The 27,341-nt window shown below is 44.3% G+C and overlaps 2 protein-coding genes across 3 annotated transcripts in view; both read right to left on the bottom strand.

Moving 5' to 3' along the window:
* Positions 1-5,777: 5,777 nt before the first annotated feature.
* On the bottom strand, positions 5,778-9,651 carry Armh2 (armadillo like helical domain containing 2). The gene is made up of 2 exons (XM_057787052.1): positions 9,369-9,651; positions 5,778-6,272 (listed from the first exon to the last, which is right to left on the bottom strand). Exons 1-2 carry the CDS (start codon positions 9,649-9,651, stop codon positions 5,842-5,844), a joined length of 714 nt encoding a protein of 237 aa, XP_057643035.1. The 3' UTR covers positions 5,778-5,841.
* An 8,007-nt stretch (positions 9,652-17,658) lies between these two features.
* Positions 17,659-27,341, bottom strand: part of Ripor2 (RHO family interacting cell polarization regulator 2) — a 111,370-nt gene continuing 101,687 nt past the window's right edge. For both annotated transcript variants that reach the window (XM_057787474.1, XM_057787473.1), the window contains 4 exons: positions 26,685-26,887; positions 25,015-25,098; positions 23,466-23,556; positions 17,659-19,605 (listed from right to left, as the gene is read on the bottom strand). In XM_057787474.1, the coding sequence (XP_057643457.1) occupies positions 19,505-19,605; positions 23,466-23,556; positions 25,015-25,098; positions 26,685-26,887 (479 nt within the window). In that variant the 3' untranslated portion in view covers positions 17,659-19,504. The remainder of the gene's footprint in view (positions 19,606-23,465; positions 23,557-25,014; positions 25,099-26,684; positions 26,888-27,341) is intronic.

Below are 27,341 nucleotides of genomic sequence, written 5' to 3'. Positions count from 1 at the left end.
TCAGAAGCAAAGTGGCGAGGGTGAAGTGTAGTGAGAAACTCAAGGTAGCTGAAATTTGGAAGCTGTGTACAAGTGTGTAAATATCAAAGGAGGAAGGAGAAGACAAGAAACACTGCTAGGAAAGCACGGGTGGAATATGCTCTGGCGGGCATGGATGTGCTTTTATGTAAATTGACAACAAAGAACATTATCGACCTTTACTTTTCTTACCCTCATTTACTTGTGTGTATGAATGTCAGAGGTCAACTGTGGCAGTCAGTTCTTCACCTTGTGGGTTGCAGAGGGGTTGCCAGGCCTGCTGAGCCATGTGCCAACCCCAACACTGGCCTTTAAAGGATAATTTTAGGCATATTTTCTTATAGAACTTTAGTTTTCATGTCTCTAATATTGAGGTAAATCTGTCTTAGTATTACTGTGATGAAAAAGGCTACTGAGCCTGAAGTAAGTGCTTAAAAAAAGAAGCTATTGGGCTGGGATGTAACTCAGTTGAGCTTAGCATGCACAGAGCCCTAGTTTATCCCCAGCTGCATAAACCAAGAGTAGTGGACACTTGTAATCCAGTGCTTTGGGAGGCAGAGGCAGGAGGATCGGAAGGTTAGGGTCCTGCTACATAATGAATTCAAGGCCAACCTGCATACATGAGACCCTGTTGCAAAACAAGCCAGGGAAATGGCTCTGTGGAGAGGATCACTAGCTGTCAGAGCCCAGTTTGAGACACCCCCAACTAGCTCTTGTAGACCAGGCTGGTCTCGAACTCACAGAGATCCGCCTGCCTCTGCCTCCCAAGTGCTGGGATTAAAGGCATGCACCACCACTGCCCGGCTAACCCCTCTTTTCTTTGTTTTGTTTTGTTTTTGCTTTGTTTTTGCTTTCTGTGTAGCTGACTGTCCTGGAATTCTCTATGTGGACTAGGCTGGCCTCTGACTCGGAAGATCCACCTGCCTCTGCCTCCCCAGAGCACTGGAGTTCTAGGGTTAAAAGGTGTTTGCTAACGTGCCCAGTTAATGGAACTTGTGCTTTTAAGACAAGCTAGATGCTCTGCAGTCCCAGCATACTTCTATGTGGAGACAGGAAGTGGAGACGAGCTCAGCTGCCATCTAGCCTGTGGTATGCACAGTAGCAGGAATGACAACCAACTCAGGAAAGGTGTCCTCTGACCATTTATGTGCCTTGGCATGTATGCCATACTCAGTAACTATTTTGTTCGTTTTGTTTTGTTTCTTGGTTTTTTTGAGACAGGGTTTCTCTGTAGCTTTGGAGCCTGTCTTGGAACTAGCTCTTTTAGCCCAGGCTGGCTTTGAACTCAGAGATCCGCCTGCCTCTGCCTCCCCGAGTATGGGGATTAAAGGCACCGCTCGGTTTATAATAATAACTATTTTAAAGACAAAAATAGAAGCTATTACTATAACTTTGTTCAATAGGATTTGCAGATGATGGTGACATACTTATGTGTACATTGCAGGAACCACTAGTTCAGCATTGGAAATAGTGTGAATGGAAAACAGTTTTTAGTTTATTTACTGCCACGCACCGCGCCCCCATGTCTGCACTCTGTGCGCTGGCACCCAGTTCGCGAGCTTCGGGAAAGGGGCTGGAGGTTAAAATACACAGACACACACAGAGACAGAGAGACAGCGACACGGGTCATCCTTGAATTCCCCAAGAATGCCCCCTTTATTGTGTTCAGGGGCAGATTATATAGATAGCCACGCCCCAGCCAAACCCACCAGAAACCACTCTCCTGCCATCAGGAACTCCTGAAGGTCTCGTGCTCAGAGCAGCTGTAGGCACTCAGATCAGGGGAAAACAAGTTGTTTACAAGAAATTCAGGATCTGGGGTCTCACTGCTCCCAACAATTTATGTTTTATAAACTTTGAGACAAGTGGCTACTAGGAGATGGTGACCATGCATGTCTTGGATTTGGGCCACTAGCTTAAAGATTGCATTAGAGAATCGGCAAATTAACTTTCATAACTATTTGGGATAAGGCAAGGGGGAGAATCTGATGTCACAATTAGAGTGGTAAGTGGGGCTGTGTGCTTAGGTTAGTTACACAAGATAGTAGGTTTCAGGGTGATGTTTCATACATGTCATGCTGTGGTCTTAGCCCTTTCCACATTTCCTCCTGTCCCCTTTTTGTTGATCTCCTCCACTGCTCATCTTCTCAAATAGTTCTGCTTTCATGTGCATGTATTCCATTCATCTCTTTCCTCCTCTTCTGGTTATAAAGAGTTTTTTTGTTTTTCGAGACAGGGTGTATCTGTGTAAAAGCCCTAGCTGTCCTGGAACTGCTTGCCTCTCCCTCCAGCGTGCTGGGATTAAAGGCGTGTGTCACCACCGCCTGGCTGGCTATAAAGATTTTTTTTAATAACATGATAATAACTCTTAGGACAAATGTCAGAGCAGGAAAGATTTCTAAAGCAAAATGAAAAAGCCTTAACAATATTTAGGTTTGCAAAGGTTTCTCATACAGGACATAAAGAGCTAAAATTGTCATCACTGGGCTTTGTAAAAAGTAGAAACTCTGAAACACAGGCAGAGGACACAGCTTCTCTGAGATGTTTTTCTCCATTTACATAAGATTTTTTGAGGGGGCTGGAGAGATGGCTCAGAGGGTAAGAGCATTGCCTGCTCTTCCAAAGGTCCTGCGTTCAATTCCCAGCAACCACATGGTGGCTCACAACCATCTGTAATGAGGTTTGGTGCCCTCTTCTGGCCTGCACGCATACACACAGACAGAATATTGTATACATAATAAATAAATAAATATATAAAAAAAGATTTTTTGATATGGGATTCTCTCTGTATGCTAGGACTATGTTTTATTACCATTGGTTAATAAAGAAGCTGCTTTGGTCTATGATAGGGCAGAGTATAGCCAGGCTGAAAGGTACATGTGGAGAGAGTAGGCAGAGTCAAGGTAGACAACTTGTCGCTGCTGAAGGAGACAGACACTGGAATTTACCAGTAGGTCACAGCCTCATGGCGATACATAGATGAATAGAAATGGGTTAATTTAAGATGTAAGAGCTAGCTAGGAATACACCAAAGGGATTGGCTGAACAGTGTTGTAATTAATACAGTTTCTGTGTGATTTTTTCGGGTCTGGGCGGCCAGGGAATGAACAAGCAGTCTCCGTTTACAATTCTCTAAGATTCAGGCTTATGTTGCCACTGTTGGAGAGGCTTGACCGGCAAGCAGTCTTAGAACAGTGGACTGACAAGATGGGAAAGCCTGACAACCTGAATTCAGACCCTGGAGGCCATGGTCATAGGAGAAAACTGACCCCTAATTGTTCTTGACCTGCATGTGTGGGCCTTGGAATGTGAGTGGCTGCACTTACTTGCACTAAAAAGCTCTTCTGCTAGCCAGGCATGGTGGCACATATCTTTAATCCCAGCACTAGGGAGACAGAGGCACACAGGAGGATCTCTGAGTTTGAGGGCAACCTGGTCTACGAAGTGAATTCTATGATAACAAGGGCTACATAGAGAAATTCTGTCACACACACACACACACACACACACACACACACACAAAATTTGCTAATTGCAATGCTTTCAGAAGTACATTCCAATGCATGCCGGTGCAGCACCACATTGCAATAGGGCCTTTCATTTTGTTTAACAAACTATCCCTTCAAAAGACCTCTGTGAACTTAGCCTTCCGTAGTGGCACACACCTGTAATCCCAGCACTCAGGAGGCAGAGGCAGGAGAATCTCCCAAGTTTGAGGTCAGCCTGGTGTACAGAGTGAATTCCACGATAGCCACTTTAAAGTTACATAGTAAGACTCTTGTCTTCAAAAAAACCCCAACCTAACAAAAAACAATAGCAACGAAAAAAACCACAAAGATCTCTGGACTTAAGGTTTTACCTGATAAATCACAGGTCAAGGAATGGCAAGAAATTTGTAACTATCAGAGAGCACCAGAGTCCTCTGGATAGGATAATGGGTCTTTATGGTGTGTTTATCAGCCCAGTTCCCCAGCAGGAGTAAAGCTTCCATTTCCTGCTGGGCAATGGTGGCACACACCTTTAATCCTTGACAATCAGGACTACACAGAGAAACCCTGTCTCAAAAAGCCAAGAAAAACAAATTCCATTTTCCCCATAGTATTTTTTTTTTCAGTTCAAACTTATTTCCATTTGATTTAAAATTCAAGTTGCTATTATATGCTAAGAGTAGAGACCTGTGCTGCTATTTCTGGTAAACGTGTGGTACGACAAGAACCCAGGGCATGGTTTTCTTTCTATGAGGAATTGGTAATGAAGCAAATGTTCTAAATCAGCTTTAAGCAGTTATTAGAAAATAATGTTCATAGTTTAAGGGTAGACATTGAAGGCAAGCACTTTGGCCTTTGTGTAAAGGCTAAAACCAATATTCCCACAAACAATATTCAACACTGTGATGGCACGCAGTCCTTTGCATTTAATTGCAGCTACATGCTGCAGAGTGTGGGAAAGAATCTCACCGAGTTCGGGTTGACCTCAGGTTGACCTCAGACTCAGCAGCTGAGGATGACCTTGAACTCTGATCTTAGAGGTCAGTCCTCACCTACCTTGTTTGAGACAGGGTCTCTTCAGAGATTCTCCTGTCTCTGCCTCTCATATTGCCTTAACAGTGCTGGATTACAAGCACATTCTACCGTGTTCAGCTTTTGGTGGATTCTGGGGATTCAAATTCAGGTCCGTATACTTGTGTGGCAAGCTCTTTATCCACACTGAAACATTGTTCCAGCTGCCCTCCCTGACACCCCACCCTACCTTTTTATTTTTTTTAAGACAGGGTATCACTATATAGCTCAGGCTGGTCTGTTATTCAATATGTAGACAAGACTGACTGGCTTCAGACTACAGAGATCTGCCTCCTAAGTGCTGTTATTAAATGTTTGCTCTACCTCACTTGGTCAGCCTTTTTATAATCATGAATTAATTTTTTTAATGATTTTATTTTATTTTTTTAATATTTATTATGTATACAATATTCTGTCTGTGTGTATGCCTGCAGGCCAGAAGAGGGCACCAGACCTCATTACAGATGGTTGTGAGCCACCATGTGGTTGCTGGGAATTGAACTCAGGACCTTCGGAAGCATAGGCAATGCTCTTAACCACTGAGCCATCTCTCCAGCCTATGAATTAATGTTTTGAGAATAGGGTCTCTCTCTTGGTTTTTTGAGTTAGGGTTTTTTTTTTTTTTTTTTTATGAAGCTCTGACTGTCTAAGAACTCACTCTGCAGAGCAAGCTGGCCTCAAACCCAGGAGAATGGGTCTCCTTGTGTTATCCAGGCTAGTTGTGAACTCATAACTCCCCTGCCTCCACCTAGCTGAGCTGGGATTACAAGCCTGGGTGATTTAACATCTTTGTTTCCTAATGGGAGAGGTTACACTTGTGTGAGCTCAAGAAGCCCCAGACCTATAAATTCATATTAAGCACTGGCACTGTTGAGAGGTTTTATGATTACAGTTGACTCACTGTATGGATGTCTATATAGACTGTGTGCGTACATGTTTGTACGTGTGTGCTGCATGTGTATAGGTCTGAGGTTGGCCTAGTGTGTCTTCCCTCATCACTGCCCACCCCCAGCTTCTGGGACCACGTGTTGGGTACCAACACCCACAGAGCTTTTAGGTGTATTCTGGGGGACCAAAACTTTTGTCCTCAGGAATGCACAGTAAGTACTTTCCCCATTGAACCATCTTCTCAGCCCGTGCATAGGACTTTTTCACTGCAGAAGACAACAATGCAGAACAACACATGATTTTATTCTTTATTGCAAGTTCCCAGGGTAATGCGATGGCACAGATAGCTGGGTCATGTAACCGGATTGAAAATAAATTAATTCCTGTGAAAACCTACTAGGAAATATAAGACCTCAGCAAAATTTTCAGACCACCCAGACCAGTTCTCCATAGCCAATATCTGCAGGTGGTACTTTAGAGAGCTGTAAGACCGCAGCTCCTTCATGATGGCTAAGTTGTTACAGGTCATGGCCGAGAGGGCATAGCATATCCAAAACTGCACGAGGCGGTGACTGTTTACTTCACTCTTGATGGTGGAGTGGAAGGGAGTCTCAAAGAAAGTGATGAAGATGGGAATGAACTGCAGTTGTTTGGCTCGCTTCTGGCTGGCAGGGTTTAAGTAGCACCAGCACGCCACGCTCTGCAGCAGCAGGATCTTCGTCTTCGACGACATCACTTTTTCACTCTGCAGCAAGGAAGCGACTTCTTTCATGTACTCGCTGGCGTACTGGGCAGCACTCAGGCCTCCTGCAAGACAAACATTTTCGTTTCTAGAAGTGTGTAGTAAATAAAGCTGGTAAGATTTCAGAGGCCCCTGTACGTTATTCTCTGTGTGTGTGTGTGTGTGTGTGTGTACATACATGGGGATGCCTGTGTATATGTATGTGCATGCCTGAGGTTAGGAGACAGCCTCAGACATCATCCCTTTGTATAGCCCTGCCTGTCCTAGAACTCACTTTGTAGATCAGGCTGGCCTCCAATCAAGAGATCTGCTTGTCTCTGCAGATCTGGGATTAAAAGATGTGAGCTACCACACTGGGCTATATACTTTTAACACTTTTGTGATCAGGTCTCTCTCTGACCTAGAACTCTACAAATAGACCACCTTGACTGACTGGCAACCCATCCGTCTCCACCTCTCCAGTTCAAATGTGGATTCTAGGGCTCAAACTCATGTCCTCGCGTTTACAAAGTAAGCATTTTACTGAGTGAGCTACCTCCTCAGCCTCCATTTCCTCTGTCATTCTGTTTGTTTTGGTTCTGGGGATTGAATTCAGGACCTGACTATACCCCCAGACCCAGGTTCATATTCTGGTAGCCGTTGGTGACATTTTGGACTTGTTAACTTTTCCTTTTCTGTGTCGCTATGGAAACTGAGGACCTGAGGAGTCATGCAGGATGCAAGGGAAGGGCACTGCCCACTGAGGCTCCTCCCTTGGTTCCGCTATGTGGATGGAGGTGGGATAATCTGGATGTGTTTGCTTAGCAAAGTTCTGTCTTTGTACTGGAGGGAAGTCTGTGAATCTGAGAGGGTCATAGCACAGAGGGAATGCGAAGGCTGAGCAACGAAGAAAAGTGTTTGGGAGTCATGAATGGCTGAGCTGTTCTTGTACATTTCTAACTTTTTTTTTTTTTAAATTGTGCATTGGCATGTTTGTCTATGGGAGGGTTTCAGATCTCGGGGTTCCAGACAGCTGTGAGCTGTCATGTGGGTGCTGGGAATTGAACCCAGGTCTTCTGACTGAGCAGCCAGTCCTCCTAAACACTGAGCCATCTCTCCAGCCCCTCTTGTGCATTTCTTACTCCCAACTCTTTCCCAGAATCAAGACCAATGTTGACTTATAAGTTTTTCCCCCTTTGGTCATCAACCCAGCCTACTCCTAGATTCTATTTTCCTTCCTTCCTTCCTTCCTTCCTTCCTTCCTTCCTTCCTTCCTTCCTTCCTTCCTTCCTTCCTTCCTTCCTTCTTCCCTCCCTCCCTCCCTCCCTCCCTCCCTCCCTCCCTCCCTCTCTCCTCCCTTTCTTTCTCTTTCTTTTTGAGACAGGGTTTCTCTGTGTATCCCTGGCTATCCTGAAACACATTCTGTAGACTAGGCTGGCCTCAAAATCAGAGATCCCCTGCCTCTGCCTCCCAAGTACTGGGATTAAAGGCATGTGCTACCACGCCTGGTTTTGTGATAGAGTTTTGATGAAGAATATAAGTACCAAATATTTTATTTTTATAGTTTATAGAGTATATTACACACAGCCAAGTGTGATGGCACACATCTGTAATCCCAGTTTGGAAGACAGAAACAGGAAAGTCTGTGAAAGTCTGAGGGTAGCCTGATTTACACAGTGATTCCAGGCCAGTCAAGGCTACAAAATAAGACTCTTGTCTCAAATCCCTTCCTCAAATAAGAAAGGCATTATTACATAGAAAAAAATGTATTTGAAAAAAATCAATAAGAATTTATACTCCTAAAATACTTATGAAGAACTAGGCATGGTGGCACATACCTTTAATCCCAATATTTAGGAGGCAGAAGCAGATGGATCTCTTTGAGTTCCAGGACAGCCAGAGCTACATAATAGCCTGTCTCAAGAAAACAGAACAAAACAATCAACCAACAAACAAAACCAGTTACTAAGAAAGCTAATAAACCAGGCAGTGGTGGCTCACACCTTTAATCCCAGCACTCAGGAGGCAGAGGTAGGCGAATCTGTGAGTTTGAGGGCAGCCTGATTTAGAAGAGCTAGTTCCAGGACAGCTAGGGCTGTTACACAGAGAAACCCTGTCTCAAATCTCCGCACCCCCAAAAAAAGAAAGAAAGAAAGCTAATAATTATACTAGTAAAAGGCGAGACCACTCAGCCCTAATGACTACCAAGTCCAACCCATTCACATTCCCTAATGAATTTTAAGAAATATATAAATTTTATTTAATCTTTTTGATCATATCCTAATAAAATAATATGTTCTGAGGCTGGGAGTATCAGTTCTCGCCCAGTTCTCAGAGTGCTTGCCTCGCATGCATGAGACCTTGGATTCAATCCCCAGGACCAGCTATATTCTCAGATAGAGGCAGAAAGACAGGAAGTGTAAGGACCACCTGGAGACCCTTTCTCAAGACAAAAAAAGTTTCTGGCTAGAAGGGCTGAGTGCTTTAATTTTATTTAAGTGGGAAAATAAATTCCTTAGGTGTAATTTGAGGGGTCAAATCTTCAAAGAATGATATCCATGAGGGGAAATACAGGAGTCCTTATCCATATTCATTGAGTGAACAAAACTAGAGAGGCAGGAACATCAGCTATACCCCCTGCTCTGTGAAGAAACTATTTGTGCTGGGGATCACACAAGGCAGACTCAGCTCCCTAGATGTTCCCTTTCTGGAGGAAAAGCCAAGTCATTATAAGAGGACCTGTATGGTGATACTTTGTACTTTAAGAAATAAAGCTTGTCTGAAGATCAGAGTGCAGAGCTAGCCGTACTAGTTAGTCATGGAGACCAGGCAGTGGTGGCATACCAGCACTCAGGAGCAGAGGCAGACAGATATAGAGAAGTCCAAGAACAGAGCTCCAGGTACTAGAAATTTCTACCAAAGTACTCTTTAAACCATGCCCTTTTAGTTAGTACCTTGTTGGAATCTAAAATTGAACTCGAAAGATCTTGGGTTGATGTTGAAAACAGAATCTATGCCTGGACTACAGAGAGAGTTTCAGGACAGCCAGGGCATCATCATCATCATCATCATCATCATCATCATCATCATCATCATCATCACCATCCCTTCTAAACTGCAGTGTTCTAACAAGCAGAAGGAGATTATGAAGCAGCTATGTTAGCACAGCAGCGAAGCAGTACCTGTGAAGGCCAGTAGTCCAATTTTCTGGGCAGCCAGAGCTCTTTTCTCAAGGGATAGATGTGTATTCTTCAGTGTGTTGCCAAGTTCCACAATTTTCTCTCTGTGAAAAATGCAGTCAGCTGCAGAGATTGGCTGCTCTACCTCCTGGGTCTTAGTAAAACACCTCTTAACAGTTCTCCAGAGCCACCTGAGGCGCTTACGCAGCTTCCTGAAGAACTGACGGGTCCGTTTGTAAATCCGACCACAAAAAGAAAAGACCCTCAACTTCCTGTAGAAGGCCATTGGTGCTCAAGTGCACAGGCGGGGCTGGAGTTGATAGCAGCGCTGGAATGTACCGCCTGGCAACAAGACAGAACGGAATACGGTAGAACCCAACAATAAACTCTGAGGTTCCTGGGCCAGGCATTCAAGGCCCTTTAGGACTAGAACAAGAGCAAGTGATATTTGTTTCTCTGGGGACACAAACCCCCAAGGGAAGCTGTTTTCTCCTCCCAATACACTGTCTTTACTCCATGTCTTGTGCTGGGCTCACTGGGGCTACCACCCTAACTTCTAAGTGGCTTCTCCTGGAACTTGCACTGGATATCTCAAGGCTGTGGTGCTTGTTTTTCCTTACATTGAAGACTTACCCTGTTTTGAGGACAAAGTTGGGAGCCCTCTGTCACCCCATACTGTATCTACCCATTCGTCTGTGCTCATGTATTCTCTTCTCTTGTGCCTGTGGGTGTCCTGTTTGTGTACCTTTCAACTAACTTCTCCCAGTCCCCTAAAAGATACTGCTCCTCAATTCTTCCCTTGTCTTAGTACATTTTCTATGGCAACTGGATCTCGAGATACAAGCACCTAGGCTTCATTAAAAAAAAAAAAAAAAAAAAGCAAACCAAAACCTTTCAGCTAAATGTGGTGACATAGACCTATCATTAGAGCATGTGGGAAGCTGAGGCAGGAGACTTGTGAATCTGAAGCTAAACTGGGCTATATAGCAAAACCCTGTCTTAAAAAAACCAAAACAAGGGGCTGGAGAGAATGGGTCAGAGGTTAAGAGCACTGCCTGCTCTTCCAAAGGTCCTGAGTTCAATTCCCAGCAACCACATGGTGGCTCACAACCATCTGTAATAGGGTCTGGTGCCCTCTTCTGGCTTGCAGGCATAGACACAGACAGAATATTGTATACATAATAAATAAATAAAATTTAAAAAGACCAAAACAAATAACTCTTGATTCTATGCACTCCTCTGTTTTTCCTTGGGATAGATCGACTAAGTCAATATCTTGGCTTTAAATAACTTCTATCTCCTGAACATGCTCAATTTTATGTGCTTGTGTTGTTTACAGACAGGTTATTGCCACTTTTCCTAGAATCACCTTAACTCCTGAGCTCAAGGGATTCCCCAGTATCAGCCTCCCACAAGTGCATACTGCTGCATCAGGATCACACAAGGACATACTTACTTCCTCATGCCCAGTCAACACACACACACACACACACACACACACACACACAGCACAAATAATAAAACCCAGAGACAGATATTGGGGTTCAAGTTGAAGATCAGAAAAGCAAAGCAGCCAAGCCATTAGAGAGATCTTACCTCTACCAAGGCTCAGACAAACAAAGGGGCGATCGTGCAATGCTCGTCATCAACCTCAGACTCCACACTTCACTTAGTTCCTGTCTTTATATTTCTCTCTCCGCCCAGCCATATTGTTCCCTAGGGCTGGGATCACCTTTGTGTGAGCTCCCTTTCTCTTAGACAGATTCAATCTTGTGAGCCCAGGGTGGCCTTGAACTCACAGAGATCTGTCTGCCTCTGTCTTCCGAGTCCTGGGATTAAAGGTGTGTGCCACCACTTCCTGGCCTATATGGCTACTTTGCCCTCTGATCTTCGGCAAGCTATTTTTAATAGAACACAAATAATATACCACTATACACAAATTTTGAGATAAGGTCTCATATAACTCAGTTTCCCTCATTCACTGTCTTTGCAGTATATATTTCTTTTCTTTTCTTTTCTTTTTTTTGAAACAGGTTTTCTCTGTAGCTTTAGAGCCTGTCTTGGAACTAGCTCTTGTAGACCAGGCTGGCCTCGAACTCACAGAGATCCACCTGCCTCTACCTCCCAAGTGCTGGGGTTAAAGGCGTGCGCTACCACTGCCCGGCTTGCAGTATATATTTCAAAGACGTAGTTTTCTTTTTTTATGTGTATGTGTGTGGTGGTGGGGTGGGCGTTATGTACAGGTGTGTGCAGGTGCCTGCAGAGCCCAGAGTCATTGGATCCCAGAGGCACTAGGCCAGAGGATGATGATTGTTCTTCAGTTAAAGGTCATCTAACATTTTTTTTTTTTTTTTGATTTTTCGAGACAGAGTTTCTCCATAGTTTTTGGTTCCTGTCCTGGAACTAGCTTTTCTAGACCAGGCTGGCCTCGAACTCACAGAGATCCGCCTGCCTCTGTCTCCCGAGTGCTGGGATTAAAGGCGTGCACTACCACCGCCCGGCCCCCATCTAACATTTTTTTTTTTTTTTTTTTTTTTTTTTTTTTGGTTTTTCGAGACAGGGTTTCTCTGTGGCTTTGGAGCCTGTCCTGGAACTAGCTCTGTAGACCAGGCTGGTCTCGAACTCACAGAGATCCGCCTGCCTCTGCCTCCCGAGTGCTGGGATTAAAGGCGTGCGCCACCATCGCCCGGCCCATTTAACATTTTTTAAGAGATGGATTTCCTTTGTTTTATGTGTATAGCTGTTTCACCTGTATGTGTGTCTGTACACCATGTGTGTGCCCGGTACCCTTGGAAGTCAGAAGAGGGCAGTGGATTACCCAGAGTTTTGGATGACTGGGAGCTGCCATGTGGGTTCTCTGGATTGAATCCAGGTCTTCTGCAAGAATGAGTGCTCTTAACCAATGAGCTGTCTCTCTAGCCCCTAAAGATTGTTTTTGGTTTGTTTGTTTAACAGTCTGCAGGCACCCACAGGCACATGAACATAAATTCCACTCCACACTCACCCACACACATAATTAAAAGTGAACTAAGTCTCTGAAGTATAGACTGCAAAAATGGAGACTCTGAGGCAGACTGAGTTTATCAGAAACCTTGTCTCAAAAACAAAACAAAACAACAAAACAAAAAACCAACCACAAGATGAAACAAAACAAACAACCCCACACCCAACACATACATCCACTGATCGTGGTCGAGTGACGGTGACTGTGGGTGACAGGGCTATGATCCTGACAGTGTGTGCAGTGCAGTGGGTATGTGTGTGGGTGTGCGTGTGCATGTGTCCATGTCTGAGTATGAGTTTTCTTGAAGGCTAGAAGAGGACACTGTGTTCCCCTGGACCTAGAATTTACAGGGGTTTGTGAGCTGCTTGGCTTGGGTGCTGGGAACTGAAGCACTCTGGAAGGCAGTATGTCCTCTTAGCTACTGAGCCATCTCTCCAGCTCAACCCCAGAGACCTAGATTTTACTGTGTCAGTCCACCAAGTACTGGAATTATGCTCTGGTGCTCACTGTGTGTGTGTGTGTATGTTCTTTTCTTAGACAATCTCACTCTGTAACCTTGAATGGCCTGGAACTTGCTATGTCGACCAGGCAGGCCACAAACACATAGAGATTTGCTTATCCACTTGCCTCAGACTCCCACAATTTTACATTTATAGTAGGATTTCTCACTTGAATTCCAGACTCATATTAAATCACCATCTTGATCTTTGGATATAAACTTTATCGTGTCTAAAATAATTCCTGGGTTTCCTCCTTCTTGCTCTAGGGTTTTCTATCTATATTCCATATTTTCAGTTTGTTGTTCAGCCTAAAATATTTGAACTCATTCTTAGCCTGTTTCCTATTTCATTTCCAACTTCCTGACAATTTCTCTTGGCTCTATTTTCTTTTCTTTTTTGTTGGTTTTCCGAGACAGGGTTTCTCTGTGGTTTTGGAGCCTGTCCTGGAACTAGCTCTGTAGACCAGGCTGGTCTCGAACTCACAGAGATCCGCCTGCCTCTGCCTCCCAAGTGCTGGGATTAAAGGTGTGCGCCACCATCACCCGGCTCTTGGCTCTATTTTCAAAACATATCCCATACATCATAAAATGTTCCTGACTGTGTACTTCAGTTACATGAGCTTTTCAAAACATATCCCATACATCATAAAATGTTCCTGACTGTGTACTTCAGTTACATGAAACATGAACTTTTCAAAACATATCCCATACATCATAAAATGTTCCTGACTGCGTACTTCAGTTACATGAGCTTGTATAAGGGTGTAAAGAGCATAGAAAATTCAAAACACCAAACATGGTACTTTTTCAAAGCCTTGTATTTCTTGCCTCTGGAATATTTCCTTAAAAAAAAACATTTGTTTTTATTTTATGTGTAGGGATGCTTTGCTTCGAATGTCTGTGCATCATATGTGTGCCTGGTACCCATGGAGGCCAGAAGAAGGCATTAGACATTTGTGAGCTGCCATGTGAGCACTGGGAATTAAACCCAGATCCTCTGGAAGGGCAGTGGAGCTCTTGACCACTGAACCATTTCTCCAGCCCCCTGGAATATTCTTTCTAGAGATACTTTATATGATTTCTCTGTTCAGTTTTCAACCACACATTTTATAGGCCTTTCCTGGCCTTTAAATTTGCAACCCAACATTTCCCCTCCTTTGGAGCTGGAGTTTAAGCTCAGAGCCTCAAGCTCGCTCAACATTTGCTCTAACACAGGAATATGTCCTTGTGGTGGTTTGACAGAAAATGGCCCTAACAGGAATGGCACTATTAGGAGGTGTGGCCTTGTTGGAGGAAGTGTGTTGGGGCTGGCTTTGAGGTCTCTCTCACTTGTTCAAGCTTCCCTCCATGTGACTTTCAGTTGACTTCCTGTTGCTTGCAAGATGTAGCACTTTCAGCTCCAGCACCATGTCTGCCTTCACACTGTCACGCTCCCTGTCATGACGATAATAGACTGAACCTCTGAAACTGTACATGAGCCACGGTCGCGGTGTCTCTTCAGAGCAATAGATAGTCCCCATCCCCAACCCAATCTTTTACAATCATTGATTTTTTTTTCCTTTTTTGGCCTGATTATCTTTTCTTTGCCAGACAATGAGTCTTACAAGGGCAGACATTGTTATGTCTTGTGTCCTTACTGCTGCACACCTGGTGCCCACTCCCTGGCTTCCATGCCAGTCACGGCAACTATGCAGCAAGTGCTGCTGAGTGCTCCAGAAGTTGGAGGACCTGGTTTCTAGGCTCCCAGGAAGTGTCCCCCACTGCTGTGACAACATGTCTGAGATGAACAGTTTCAAGAAGGAAGTGCTAACTCTCAGTTTGGGAGGTCAAGTCCGCAGTCCGCTGAGTCAAGGGGCTGCCTCGCCTCTTTTGTTTTTGAGACAGGGTCTCTCTACGTATCCCTGGCTGTTCTGGAACTTACTATGTAGATCAGGCTGGCCCCAAACTCATAGAGATCTGTCTGCCTCTGCCTCTTGAATTCTGGAATTAAAGGTGTGGGCCATCGTGTCCTGCCTTCTTTTTCATCCTATAGAAAGGTAGACCATGGCAGGGAGCGTGTGATGGAATGAAGTCGTTCATTTTGTGGTGGCCAGGAAGCAAAGAGAAACAGGAAGGGGCAAGGTCCTAGTACCTCTTCAAGGCATGCCCTACTCAGTGACCTAACACCTTCCCAGTATTCTCCACTTCTAATTCTATTACCTTCCAGTAGCACCATAGGTTGAGGACCAAGCCTTTAGCACATGAGCTAAGACTAAAACCACAAGCTATCATCTCAAAGGGGAAAAGAGAGAGTTTATTTTGGGGCTAAATATGAGGGACGATGGCTAAATATGAGAACACAGATTTAGGTTACCCCAAATATCAGGTTCCAACAGTCTTGTGAAATTGTTTTCTAGTAACAGAGCAGAGGATGTCAGAAATCAACACACTTTTCGAATAATGTGGTAGGAACATCAGGTGGGTGGGTGACAGCCCCTCTGTGCAATCTCACATGTCCCTGGGTTGGTAGAAGCTAGGGGTCTGTTCGTACATTGCCCAAAGACCTACGAGTCACCAGGATGTTAGGCCACACACAGAGGCGACAACAAAAGGCTACGGAGGGGGCAGATCTAGCCCCAGGCAATTTAAAATGAGGTTCTAGACCTGTAACATCCCAACCTTCCCCCAACTGCTGTACTTCTGACCCGTTGAACAGCCTTTGGAGAAGGTTGAGCATAAAGTGCAACTTCTTTTCGGGAACCTCCACTCCCATTCTCCTGGGAAAGTATGTATTTAGCTCATCTCTGAGAGTCCCCAGAGTGTCAACAGTTGTTCCACTGCACAGATGTTCAAGCTGGAAGTCTGAGACCCTAGCCAAACTTCACTGTGAACCCACGATACAATGGCACAGGGTAAGCATTCCCATTCCAGAAGGGAAAGAGACGGCACTGGAGGGAAGGATCAGACAAAAGTGAAGGTAAAACGAAACCCCGGCCGAGAAAATATGACGTCACACTGGACACTGTGCTGTGAGCTCCAAAACAACCTTGCTAATAACTGCAGTCCACGTGACAGCTCCCTTAGGCTGGCTCTGTTCCCAGTTTCAGCTTCCTGGGCAGGTACTCCACATTCTGGATGTAAGTTCTTCCATTGCAGCCTTGGCTTCACTCAGTGGAGGCCTCATGCATTGCCCTCCTGCTGGGGGTGGGTGGGCACCACTTGCCGAACTCCTACCCGGTCACTCAAGCCTGGCCTTTAGGCTTCCCTTCTGAAATCTCAGTGGAAGCATCCATTGAGGTCATTATCGAGTTCAAGGGCATCCTTCGCTATGAAGACCTTGTCTCAAAGTGTGGTGGGGTAGGAAGGGGATTGGCTGGAGAGATAGTTCAGCTGTTAAGAGCACTTTCTGTGAAATCGTGAGGACCAGAGTTCAGATCCCAGCAGGGCATTCTACACATGCCCATAACCCCAGTTCCAAGGAGGGGCAGGGAGAGGAGGATTTCTGGGCCTTGCTGGCTTCTAGCTTAGACATATGATTACAAACCCCAGATTCAGACAGACCCTCAAAGGAATAGGCAGAGACTGATAGAGGACATCTGACTTACCCTGGCTTCCGTGTGTGCATGAGTGCAAAGTCTAACACATACGTATGCTTATACTTACACACACACACACACACAAATAAATGAATAAATCTGTTTAAAAATTGGGAAAAGAAACCACAAGTATATACAGTGACCCTATACTTAGTACAGAGGAGGGGCAGAACAATGCAGAATGAACAAAGACCTGGCAAGGACTTTCACAAGTTAAGACCTCGAACTTACTGGAATGGCTGGTTTCAACAGCAGACACAGTGTGGCTTTGGTGAACATCTTTATCACTTGGGAAAGGCAGGAAGGAGGGCTGCTGGTTCAGTCTGAAGAATTTTATTTGTATTTTGTTTGTCTGTTTTTGTTGTTGTTTTTTCGAGACAGGGTTTCTCTGTGTAGTCCAGACACTCACTCTGTAAATCACAGTGGCCTCAAACTCAGATTCACCTGCCTCTTCTTCCTAAGTGTTGGGAAAATGTTTTGTAAGTTTTTGTTGTTGTTGTTGTTTTTAATTTTTATTTATTTATTTATTTTGGCTTTTTCGAGATGAGATTTCTCTGTGTAACAGCCCTAGCTGTCCTGAAACTAGCTCTTGTAGGCTGGCCTCGAACTCACAGAGATTCCTCTGCCAAGTGCTGGGATTAAAGGTGGCTGGGAAGATGTTTTAAACAGTTGCTTTCCTCCTGTGTACTTAGTCACTACTTACATCAGGATACAGAATTCCCTTAGGATTTTCACTTCAGAAAAATAAACTCAAGCGGATAATGAGGGGTGGTGTATAAATACTACCTCAAGAAGGGAATATGGAAAATAGACAAGGACCACGGAATGGCTCAGTGAGTAAAGGCCTTGGCTATACAAGCCTGATAATCCGAGCTTGCTTCTGGGAGCCTTTGAAAAGGTGGACAGAGGGGGCTGGAGAGATGGCTCAGAGGTTAAGAGCACTAGATGCTCTTCCAGAGATCCTGAGTTCAATTCCCAGCAACCACATGGTGGCTCACAACCATCTGTAATGAGATCTGGCACTGTATCCTGGAAATAAATAATAAATTTATAAATATAATAAATAAATAAATTTAAAAAATAAAAAAAGGTGGACAGAAACCAAACTCTACAAAGTTGTCCTCTGCCCCCCATGCAACATTATGCACACACATAATAATAGATAAAAATTAAAAATATATATCAGATTCTACATTAGACTAGTAATTAAAAATAATTTTTATTTTGACTTACACGACTGAAAGAGTGATGAATACAAATACCACAAAACTAAAAGCACTTCCCCCAACCAAAACTAAACACAGAGGTGAATAAAAAGATGGGGAATTAATTATCCATGCAATAGTCAAAGTTTAAAATTCCAAACAAACCAAACAAAAAGTCCCTGCAATAGCTGTGATTTGACTTCCTATAAAAGAGACATTTCAACCATTTAACAAAGACTATAGCCTATACATACTATAACTGTACAGTTTAAAATGAAGGGTATATGCATATATATATAATATTTACAGATATACAAATATGTACAGTGGAACTTCACAGTTGAAAGAATATGCTGCCAGAAGCCTGGCAAACAACCTTCACTTTAAAATGAAATGAACCCTTTTCAAAGTCTCACTAGAATGTATATATTGAAACTATATCTAATTGGTATTTCATACAAACACATTCAGGATACAGTTCAAATTGCACTCACACATTTTGCTGTGATGTCTTGGCATTACCCTCCCCTTCCACACTTAGTAAGCTGCTGAATCTCCACCCTGGTTCTGAGCCACTATTGAAGCTATGGAGCAGTTTCCATCTCTCAAGGCCAGGTGCTACCCAGGCTCCTTGCCACTTCCGGTACCCCACTGTTCTACCCAGTTAGGACTCATCCAAAGTCTAGGTTCCCGCCTGAAAGAACAGCACGTCTTTTTGAATCTACACTCTGGGGTTTGTATCTGTCTCAGGGAAAAAGTATGCATGTGGAACCAGGCCTCGTGGCTTGAGTCTAAAATTCCAGTTCTGGAGGCAGAGACTAGAGAATTGCTGCAGGTTCAAGGTCACCCTGGTCTATATATTGAGTTCCAGGCCAGTCAGTACTGCAATAGGGAGACTCTGTCTCAAGATAAAACAAAAACCAAATAACAATAAAAAAAAAACAACAACAAGAGTGGGCTAAAGATGGCTCTTGTTAAAGAACAAAAGCCTGAGCTTCAAGGCTTCTGTTTATTCCCCGTACTATAGGTACAATCTTAATGAAGCAGTACTTTTCAATTAATCTTTTAAGTCATATGGACAGATGATGTGGAAATTCCCAGGATGGAAAAATGAAACGAATAGTATGAACTATAAAAAGCTAAGATATAAAACTTAGGTTCTACCTCCCCCCATGGCTTCATGTATCCCAGGTTGTTCTGGAACTCCCTAGGTAGTTGAGGATGACTTTGAACTTCTGACCCTACGTCCTCCAGTTTCGGAGCACCGAGCTCCTGTGAGTGGCACATCCAGCCTATGCGGTGCTGGAGACGAGCCCAGGCTCCGTGTATACCAGGCAAGCACTCTGCCAAGGGAGCTACAGCCTCAGCTCCAAACCTTAGCCTCTTAGAACCGATCATTTCGTCAGGCTCTCTAAGAAAACTTTTATCTGAAGAAATTTCTTTTTGTGCTTTGTTTTCAAAGTAAAAGTAGGAAGCTTAAGGACCACTGCCCCCTGAGAACACAGCAGAAAAGGGACAAGGCATACAATCCTTATCCAAAGAGCGCCTCAAGAGTTCGAGCATACAGATGAACTTCCAAACAGGGGCAAAGATGGCTGTTTCCAAATCCCACAGTGAAGTAAGACGGGCTTTGAAGTGCTGTCAGACACAATACGATGTGGTCTGGTGAGTAACCCACAGCCCTGTTCTGTGGGCCAAGGAAAAGGAGACGGCACAGTGCGATTGGACTTAGAGGTCTCTACACCGGCAACAGCGGCAGCGCTCTGCAAGTTCCAGGTGCCCTCCGGCCACATCACAGCACCCTCGTGACAAGGGCCAGGCATCAGGACAGCAGTCAGGCAGTGCTAACATGAAATTTAGAAGGCTGTGGCAACTTCAGTTCCATGACGACCTCCGACTTTAACACAGTCTCGAGGGAATTTGTCTAACTGTTCATATGCCAGCCGCCCATCTTCTCCTGGACAGGGAACAGTAAACATGATTACCGCTTTGAATTTAACCTCTTTATTCATCACACAGGATAACATGGTGGAGCTATGCTATGGCTACATTTTTTTCTCAGTTCCTGGGGATTGGACCCAGGGCCTCATGCATATTAGACCAAACACTTTCGCACTGAACTACACCCTCAGCCTTGTATCGATGTCTTAGCTAATTACTATGTGAGGAAAATGTTGTTTTTTGAGTCTTAATTATGTTATAGATTTCTGGGCAACACTTAGAACAACCAAGGACTTTTGAGTTAATGTCAGAGAGCAGATGAAAGGCAAGGCACAAAACAAAGCATGAGTCCTTGCCACCTGCTGCCAATTAACTGCACATGACAGATTAATTTTTGTTTAATGTATTAGGGATTTCAGTAAGATTTATTGAGTAAGACCTCAGTGTACTGAACACTACATGTAACTTGAATACATTCTATATTGACTTATTACATGATATTATATATACATATTATTATACATTATATCATTATGTACATCTATATGACTAATGGTAAAAGTTGATTTTTAAAAGTTAGGCTTTCAAGCTTTAGCTAAAAGTTAGTCTTTACACTTTGGTAGTTTGAATGTAATTGTCCCCATAAGCTCATGGGGAATGGCACTATTGGGAGGTGTGCCTTTGTTGGAGGACATGTGTCACTGTGAAGGTGGGCTTTGAGGTCTCATATATGTTCAAGCCACACCTCGTGTCTCAATTCACTTCCTGTTGCGTTTGGACCAAGATGTAGAATTCTCAGCTCCTTTTCCAGCACCATGTCTCACCATCCTCCCAGCTGCCATGCTCTCTACCATGATGATAATGGACTAAACCTTGGAAACTGTAAGATACCACCTCAATTAAATGTTTTCTTTATAAGAGTTGCCATGATCACGGTATCTCTTCACAGCAGCAGAAACCCTAACACACAGCACTCCTCTAGGCAATGGGCCATCCAGTCTTGTTTATAGCCACATCTTCTGTTTATTTACTTATTATGCATGTGGGTACATGTATGCATGTACATGTGCACCACCACATGCATGTGGAGGTCAGGGACAATATTCTGGAGCTAGGTCTCTCCTTCCACTTTGAGACAAGGTCCCTCTTGTTTCTGCTGCACTACATACGGCACACTAGCTGGTCTCTGAGCTTCGGAGAGAGTCTCTTGCCCCCACTTCCCCTCTCACTGTAGGAAGGTCGTTGTTAGTACAGATGTGTGTCCACCTAGCTTTTTAAATGGCTTCTGAGGACTAAGCTCATGTTGTCAGAAGTGTGCAGCTAGCATTTTACCTACTGAGCCATCTCTCTGGCCCTCACAGCAACATCTTATATAGCTAACATTTTGAAAATAAATTTTGTTACTACTTAAAAAACGTATTACAATATAGGAATTTGAGGGCTCGGAATGAGCCAGGGATAATGTTCATATTACAGAGGAGTCAAAAGACTGCCTTGGCTACATTGAGAGGCTGTCAGAAGAAAATAAATAAAAGTCAGGTGTGGTGGTGTAGGCCTGTAATCCTACCTACACAAGAACCCAAGGCAGGAGGATCACTACCAGTTCAAGCAACTCAATGGAATCCTGTCTTAGATTAAATTTTTTTTGTTTTGTTTTCGAGACAGGGTTTCTCTGTGTAACAGTTTTAGCTATCCTGTAACTAGCTCTTGTAGACCAGGCTGGCCTCGAACTCACAGAGATCCACCTGCTTCTGCCTTCCAAGTGCTGTGATTAAAGGTCTGTGCCACCACCACCTAGCATCTGGGCATCAATCAGGGTCAAGGAAGAGTCACAGCACTGAGTTTGGAGGTGGGGTCTTCAACTATACTGAATATTTTAGTCACTCAGAAGGCTTTAAAACCCCAGTGCAGGGGCACCCTGGAGACCTCAGGGAGCAGCCTTATTGAGCGGGGCAGAGGCACAGTGACATTAGACTTCCCTGAAGACTTGGGTACACAGCAAGAGCAGAAACCTGAACCATGATGGTGAGGCCTGGGTGGTGTGAGCAGCATGGAAAGGGTGGTAGTGGAACAGAGGTGGTGATCCTTCTTGGAGATCCAGCTGGGAGTGCAGCTAAGTGAGTCTTGGGGCAAAGACCATGAGGTCCTCCTCCTCAGTTTACCATGGAAAGAGATACACTGGCTGTGCTTTCCAAATATCTGGCTATTGCTTAGTTGTTCAAACCTTCATTGTTATTTCAGAAGCCTGAGGGATAAAAGACTTTAAGTCACTAATACCTGGGTATGTTTTGGAGGATTAAATAACTTCTATACCTAAAACAGTCATACAGAATAACTATTTTATCCTTTAAACAAACACAGGCTTGCTAAGCTTCCTCTGCAAATAATAATGTGTTCAATGGCAGTGCCAAGTCTTATTAATCCCATACCTGTAAGAAAGAAGGTCTCAGAATAAATGGGATTTTCATGGCAGTTATAATAATCGTGAGTCTTCTTCACATGACTAAGATGTATTGTCAAACCAGAGTGGCTTTTCCCCCTGGAGACGTTGGCAGTATCTGGCTTAAAGACTTTTAGAGGAACAGTTTTAGACTTTAGAATATGTGACCATAGTAAAGTTTTCTATAATTCTTTCCCCTTCTTCTCCTTCCTTTGTCCTCCTTCTCTCTGTGTGTGTAGCTGGGGACTTTGTAGTGCACACTGGCTTGGAACTCAATATGTAGCCCAGGCAAGCTTCCTGCCTCAACCCCTAAAATGTTTGGATTACAAGTGTGACCTACCAGCAATGACTGTCTATTTTATGCAGCGTTAAGAAAGGTTTTCCTGATGGCTGAGCATGTGGCTCAGTCGGTAGCTACTGGCCTAACGTGTACAAAATCCTAGATTTGATCAGAGACTATGTCACGGACCTGCAATGCTGGCTCTTGCGAGTGGAGGCAGGAGGACCAGAAGTTCAAGGCCATTTTTAGGGTGCATCGTGAGTTCATAGTTACATTAATCTGGGATACATAGAACCACCTAGTCTTTAAAATAGGAGAAGCTGGGTGGTGGTGGCACACATCTTTAATCCCAGCACTCGGGAAGCAGAGACAGGCAGATCTGGTCAGCCTGGTCTACAGAGCGAGTTCCAGGAGAGGCACCAAAGCTACAGAGAAACCCTGTCTCGATCTCCCCGCTCCCACAGATAAAGTAAATGAGAAAGAAAAAAGTCTTTGTCACTCTCATCTTCCCAAGTCTACCCAAAGGAACAAAAAAGATACAAACCCACACAAAGTGAAGCAGGGCAGTGGGGTCGGTGGGGGGGGAGGGGGATATACCAGAATGAAATGACACCAGGTAGGACTAGGACAGCAGGGTGATCAGAGGTCACTGTGAGGCTGAGGTGCCCGGGCTACACAGCATTCGCTGGAGAGGTCAGGGACGTTGACTTTGGTGTGTCACCCTCATGCAGGCAGCCACGCCAGGATTTCCAGAGTTCCCATTTGGCTTCTGCGTTCCAGGTTCTGGCAGTTTTGCTTTTATGAGACAGTCTCACTGCGTAGCCTAAGCTGTCCTTGAATTTGAGGTGATTCTCCTGCCTCAGCCTCTCCAGTGCTGGGATTACAGGTGTGAGTCACCACTCTCAAAATACAGCCTTGATTCTAAATAGGGAACGGACTGACGAAATCTTGGAGATAACAGGGAGAAAACGTCTGGTTCTTGTGCAGAGAGGGCAGGGGGCAGGGCAAGACGTGGACAGGATTGATGACTCCTATTCTAGGACCAGTGAGCAAACAGCCATGGGGAAGGGGTACAGAGCAGGGGTAAGAAATTGCCTTTCAGTTCCCAGGAGAATATCAGAAGTAAGCAAACACATAAATAAACAAACAAACTCACCAAGAGACAAGAGGGTTTCCGAGGCCACGTTTCTGATTTCTTCAGTGTCAGACTGGCACAATGTCACTAGCATTTTAATGCTTTCGGTGGCCTGCCAGAGAAAACAGATTAGTGCCAGACACTTAGACCCAGTCTTCAGGGAGACTAGGCAGCCGGTTCTTTAAGTTGTAGCCTTTTGATTCCAACACTGCCCTCATTTTAGAACTCTTATATCGAAACAATACGTTGTGTGGAATTTTTTTCATGAGTTGGGGGTTGGTCTGGAAAGAAGACTTCTGTTCCCAGAAGGGAGAAAAGAAACTGAGTAGGGATGTGGTGCTCTCAGCTGGGGATATGCCCGGGCTAAAACCTAAGTCCCGTAGAACCCGACACTTTGTGTTTCTGAAATCTGTGGCAGAGATACTCAGCCATGATGAGTCACGGCACACCAGGAGGGTGCCCAAATAAATACTTAACCAATGGGGACATTTTTTGGGGAGGGGTTGGGTCACTTGAAGGGAATTTTCTGGCCAAGTAACAAGGAAGGTAAAATTTCCCACGGTTGTTTTCCTTCACCAGTCATTATTAACTTTTCCTTTTGTGGCATTAATCCCTTGTTTTCATGTCCCCTCAGGCCTGCTCCTTGTCCCATGTGCCCACCTAAGGTTTTAGTAAGCACTAAGGTGTGGCCCTCTCATTCTTTCTCCTGGGCCCCCTCCTAATGTTTTTGTGGCAAAGGTGGGTCACACATGAGATCTGGCCTGTTGAAAGGCACACTTCCGTTGGAAGTTTGCAGTCTTCGCTTTCTGGTGTTTGCATTGAGCTCTCTCCCTGCTCACAAGTTCCTCCTCTAGCAGGTTACCATTGCTCCCCAGTCAGGGGCATCCAACATGCAGCCTGCAGTCCATGTGCTGCTGAGGCTAACCGTGTAGCTTGACACAAAATCACAGATTTAAGACAGTGTATGATTTTTTTTATTTGTAATTCAACTGTGAAACCTGTAGATGATGACGTCATGTCATATCAAAGACTGACATGCCTGCAAACTAATTTAAAGAGAAGGGGCCTGGGAACTCAGTGACGAACCGAGCTGAGACACTTCAGCACAGGCTTTATTTTCCTATGCTAATGTATACACAATAAACATTAGGGAAATCACCACATCATCTCATTTGGAGGTTCAGATACTTTTCTACCATTGATCCAGAGTCACGCTGGCTCTTGTGGTCAGTGGTCAACCGCAGTGATTCTCTACTTAGTGACTTTAACAAAACCCTCCACAGTCATTGCTGAAGGGGAGAGAGGACCCTGATGGTGCAGCTCTGAGGACACGAGAGACACTGCTACAAGGGGGGAGGGGTTGAGTATGGAAAGAACCTGTTATGTCATGTGATGCTTGCCTCTATGCTTAACAGACGAGTTGTTTTAGGGGTGCCACCAGGGATGGGGCCTCTGATTCAGGAGAGGAGTGTGGGCCTCTGAGTTGGACAGGGCTGAGTTGGACAAGGCTGATTCTGGAAGTGTGGACTGCTGGGCTGTGGGACTGCTGGGCTATGGGACTGGGCTTTACCTCCAGGCTCTTTAGGGCCAGGCATGCTGCCTTCTGCAGCTGGAGATTGGTCTTTGTCAGCGCTTCACAGTAATAGAGCAAGGCCTGGAAGTGAAGGAGAGATACTGTGAGTCATTTTGAACTGTGTGCCATCCAAATGGTTTGTAAGACAGAGGAACAAAGGAGGGTAACTGGGGTGGGGAATGCCGAGACCATGTGAGGGGACCAACAGGCAACATTGCAACTCAAGGAACATTTCTGGCAGAGCTACAGCTGAGTGAGCCTTGGAGAGGCATAGCCCCAGGAGGACTACTGTCCTGAGGGCCTCATGCTGTTGTTGAGCACAGCTCTGATTGTTGCCTTCATGGTCACCACATCCCTCCATAATCTGTGGGTTGTACGAAAACACTCAGGGAGTTTCCAGCCCCTCACTGGGCAGTGTTACTGGTACTTAAAACAACGGTGACTGGCTTTTTCCAGGCATTGCCGCTGAAGCAGATTAATGGTTCAACCACCACCAGTATAAAGAATTTAGATATGTAGAATTGTTAGTAAGTTTAGGTTATGATGTTTTTGTTAATGACTTTTCAGCAGAAAAAATCTTGGGGAACAATTTAAAGTTTAGATAGGCGCATAGTTGAGTGAGGGACTTGATGAGGTCAAGAAACAAGAACGACAGCCTGGCTATTGCTGGCTGATGTACCTTTCTTACTAGGATGGGTTGGTGATCAAAGGTGATAATTAGTTCCTTGTACTTATTTCTGTCCCTAGCTTCCTGATATGAAAAACTGTTGATGAGAGGCTATGCACCCTGAGAATTTAAAGTAGAGCTGACTGGTTGTTTTACACACACACACACACACACACACACACTTTATATTTGTGGTTACTTTAAGATTTTTTTTAAAATAAAATTACCTTTTGTGATAAATAATAAAATGATTGGTCTTTTCTTTGTAATCACAAAATACAGCCTGACAGCAAAATACCTTCTTACTTATACTCTGTTAATCTATAACAAGTTGCTTGGGTATGAATGTATGTGGTTTCTTGGGACAATTTGTTTTTCACCTGTAATATGTAATCATGTAAGAGGTATGGAAAACATGCTGGTTTTATATGTATTCATTGGGATATATAAGCTGTAAGGGGAAAAAAATAAAGACACGAGAGAGGGAAAGTACCAGAAAAGATACGGAATGAAGACATCAAGAGAGACAGAAGGGAAATATCAGGGTAGAAGAACAGAACAGAAGAAGAAATAGAACAAGCAACAGAAATGATAATAGAATGAAGAACTAAGCTTTGGCCCTCAGAAAGTTCTCATGTGTCAGTAATATAGTTTGGTGTCTCCATTCCAGACCCACTTTGGACTCTCAGCAATCCTCCTGCTTCAGCCTTCTGGGTGAGTGCCAGGACTAGAGCCCAGCTGTATGTCAATGGCAAATGCCTGTTACGCCTGTGGCTTGCTAGGCACGATTTAGCATCCTACTGTAGGGATAAGCCCCACCCATTGGGGGCGTGTTCGCCTCGGGCTAATGTTTACTGATAAATCTGCCGGCGTGATCCCAGCAGCCCTTTTTTGCTTTTTTGCTCTGCTTTCCTGTTCTCCGCGGGTACGTCTATTTCCCCATTAAAGCTGTATATATTTTTATAATCTGTCTGCATTCATTTACGTCGTTACATCCTACCTTTTCTCTGAAGTGCTCATTTTTGGAGGCTGCTGCCAAGTAGAGGGTCACAGCTTCGCTGACCTCACTGTCGCCTCTGGTGAGCAGTAGAGCCAGGGTCCTGAGCACTTCCTGTTGGGCAGGGAGGCTGCTGGGTGTGAAGTCGCTCATCGTCTGCAGCAGTTTCTCATCTCTCAGGGATTGCAGCGTCTGAACCATGGCAACTGGAAAGGGAGGAGCCAGAGCTCACGTTCTGAGAGTGCGGTGGCATGTGTGTTGAGAACACAAGCATTTCATTTATGCTTTCCATAAAAACAGATGCATAACGGACCCAAGTGTACAGAAAACCTTAGTCTATGACAAAGGTCAATAATGAAAATAATTATGATGAGATGAGGGCAAATTGTAGGAAAAATGTAAAGTTGAATTTCTGCCCTAAAATCGTGGCAAAAATACACAGATTTTTTTTTTTTTTAAAGATAGAATTTTATATAGCCTAGGCCAGCCTTAAACTTTCCATGAAGAGAAAGATGACCTGACCCTCCTGGTCCTCCTGCCTTTTACTCCCAAATGTTGTGGTTATAGGCATCCACCACCCAGTGCCATACAGACGGGTTAAACAGCCAAATGTAAAAATATACAATGAAGAAAATAAAAAGAAACATTATCTGCCACCTT

This window comes from Chionomys nivalis, chromosome 13 (assembly GCF_950005125.1).
Source record: "Chionomys nivalis chromosome 13, mChiNiv1.1, whole genome shotgun sequence".
Classification (NCBI taxonomy): Eukaryota; Metazoa; Chordata; class Mammalia; order Rodentia; family Cricetidae; genus Chionomys; species Chionomys nivalis.
This window is presented reverse-complemented; position numbering and strand designations above follow the sequence as displayed.

Excerpts from the sequence above, each read along its gene's own strand:
- Armh2 (XM_057787052.1), bottom strand. The coding sequence starts at position 9,651 with ATGGCCTTCTACAGGAAGTTGAGGGTCTTTTCTTTTTGTGGTCGGATT. Across the intron at positions 6,273-9,368 it reads TGGACTACTGGCCTTCACAG|GAGGCCTGAGTGCTGCCCAG; the intron begins GTACTGCTTCGC and ends TTTGTCTTGCAG.